Below are 1,247 nucleotides of genomic sequence, written 5' to 3'. Positions count from 1 at the left end.
GCTCCGTGCCTCCCTGCTCTGGGCTGTCCCCTTCGGCCTTTGGGGCGAATGGCCACGCCTCCTCCTCTAGTCGGTCCCCTCCCTGACCCGGCCCTCGGTTTCAGGGCTCCAAGGTGCTGGCCAAGAAGGAGCTGGCCTACGTGCCCATCATCGGCTGGATGTGGTACTTCACCGAGATGGTCTTCTGCACGCGCAAGTGGGAGCAGGACCGCAAGACCGTCTCGCAGAGCCTGTCGCCCAGCAGCCTGAGCAGCCTGGCGTGTGCCCCCCCTGCCTGGCTGCCTGCCTGCTGCCCGCCCCACTGTGCGCACGCTGCCCGCCCCACTGTGTGCACACCACCTCTGTCCTCCTTCATCTGAACTTACTGTGTGGCAAGAAACCCCGGGATGCTGTTGTCACACACACTCAGGATTCTCTCTCTCTCTCTCTCTCTCACACACACACACACACACACACACACACACACACACCGGCAGCCAGGTGTCCTGCCCTGAGCTGTCAGCGGAGGGTGGCTGACTCTGGGTTCACCCTGAGGACAGGTGGAGACAGTTGCCAGACCACCCCCTCTGGCCATGCCCAAAGCCTTCTGGGTCCCTGCGTGTGACTCTGCGTGGGATGGGGTGGGAGGTGGGCCTGCGGGACAGGTGTGACCTGGGTCCCTGCATGTGACTCTGCATGGGACGGGGCGTGGGCCTGCGGATGGGTGTGACCTGGGTCTCTGCGTGTGACCGTGTGGGACAGGGTGTGGGCCTGCGGATGGGTGTGACCTGGGTCCCTGCGTGTGACCACGTGGGACGGGGCGTGGGCCTGCGGACGGGAGTGACCGGCCGTGTGCGCTGTCCCCTCAGTTCCTGATCCACTGCGAGGGCACGCGCTTCACGGAGACGAAGCGCCGGGTCAGCATGCAGGTGGCCCAGGCCAAGGGGCTGCCCAGCCTCAAGCACCACCTGCTGCCGCGCACCAAGGGCTTCGCCGTCACCGTGCGGAGCCTGAGAGATGTAGGTAAGGACGCTCTGGCCCCGCTCCCCCGCCCTCATCCCCCATCTCCCATCCCCCATCCCCCCGCGAGGGAACCACCTGCTCCCCACACACACAGCCGTGCCCTTGGCCGGGCCTCCAGCTCACGGTGGCAGCGGGTGGGAGGGGAGGGGACAAGGAAGGCACCTCCCTGGTGGCCAGGGACCAGGCACCTGGTGTGGGCAGTGTGGCCGCTGCCTGCATGCCTGAGCACAGACACTCTCCCTCTC

At 66.6% G+C, this 1,247-nt stretch overlaps 1 protein-coding gene across 1 annotated transcript in view; it reads left to right on the top strand.

Annotated features, from left to right (window-relative positions):
- AGPAT4 (1-acylglycerol-3-phosphate O-acyltransferase 4) overlaps window positions 1–1,247 on the top strand; it is a 31,313-nt gene that overhangs the window by 20,865 nt on the left and 9,201 nt on the right. The window contains exons 3-4 of the mRNA XM_015560023.1: window positions 105–259; window positions 785–1,002. Coding sequence (XP_015415509.1) covers window positions 105–259; window positions 785–1,002 — 373 coding nt within the window. The remainder of the gene's footprint in view (window positions 1–104; window positions 260–784; window positions 1,003–1,247) is intronic.

The sequence above is a fragment of the Myotis davidii genome, unplaced genomic scaffold (genome assembly GCF_000327345.1).
Source record: "Myotis davidii unplaced genomic scaffold, ASM32734v1 scaffold1494, whole genome shotgun sequence".
In the NCBI taxonomy this organism is placed as follows: domain Eukaryota; kingdom Metazoa; phylum Chordata; class Mammalia; order Chiroptera; family Vespertilionidae; genus Myotis; species Myotis davidii.
The sequence above is the reverse complement of the archived record's forward strand: the minus strand, read 5'-3'. Positions and strand labels throughout refer to the sequence as shown.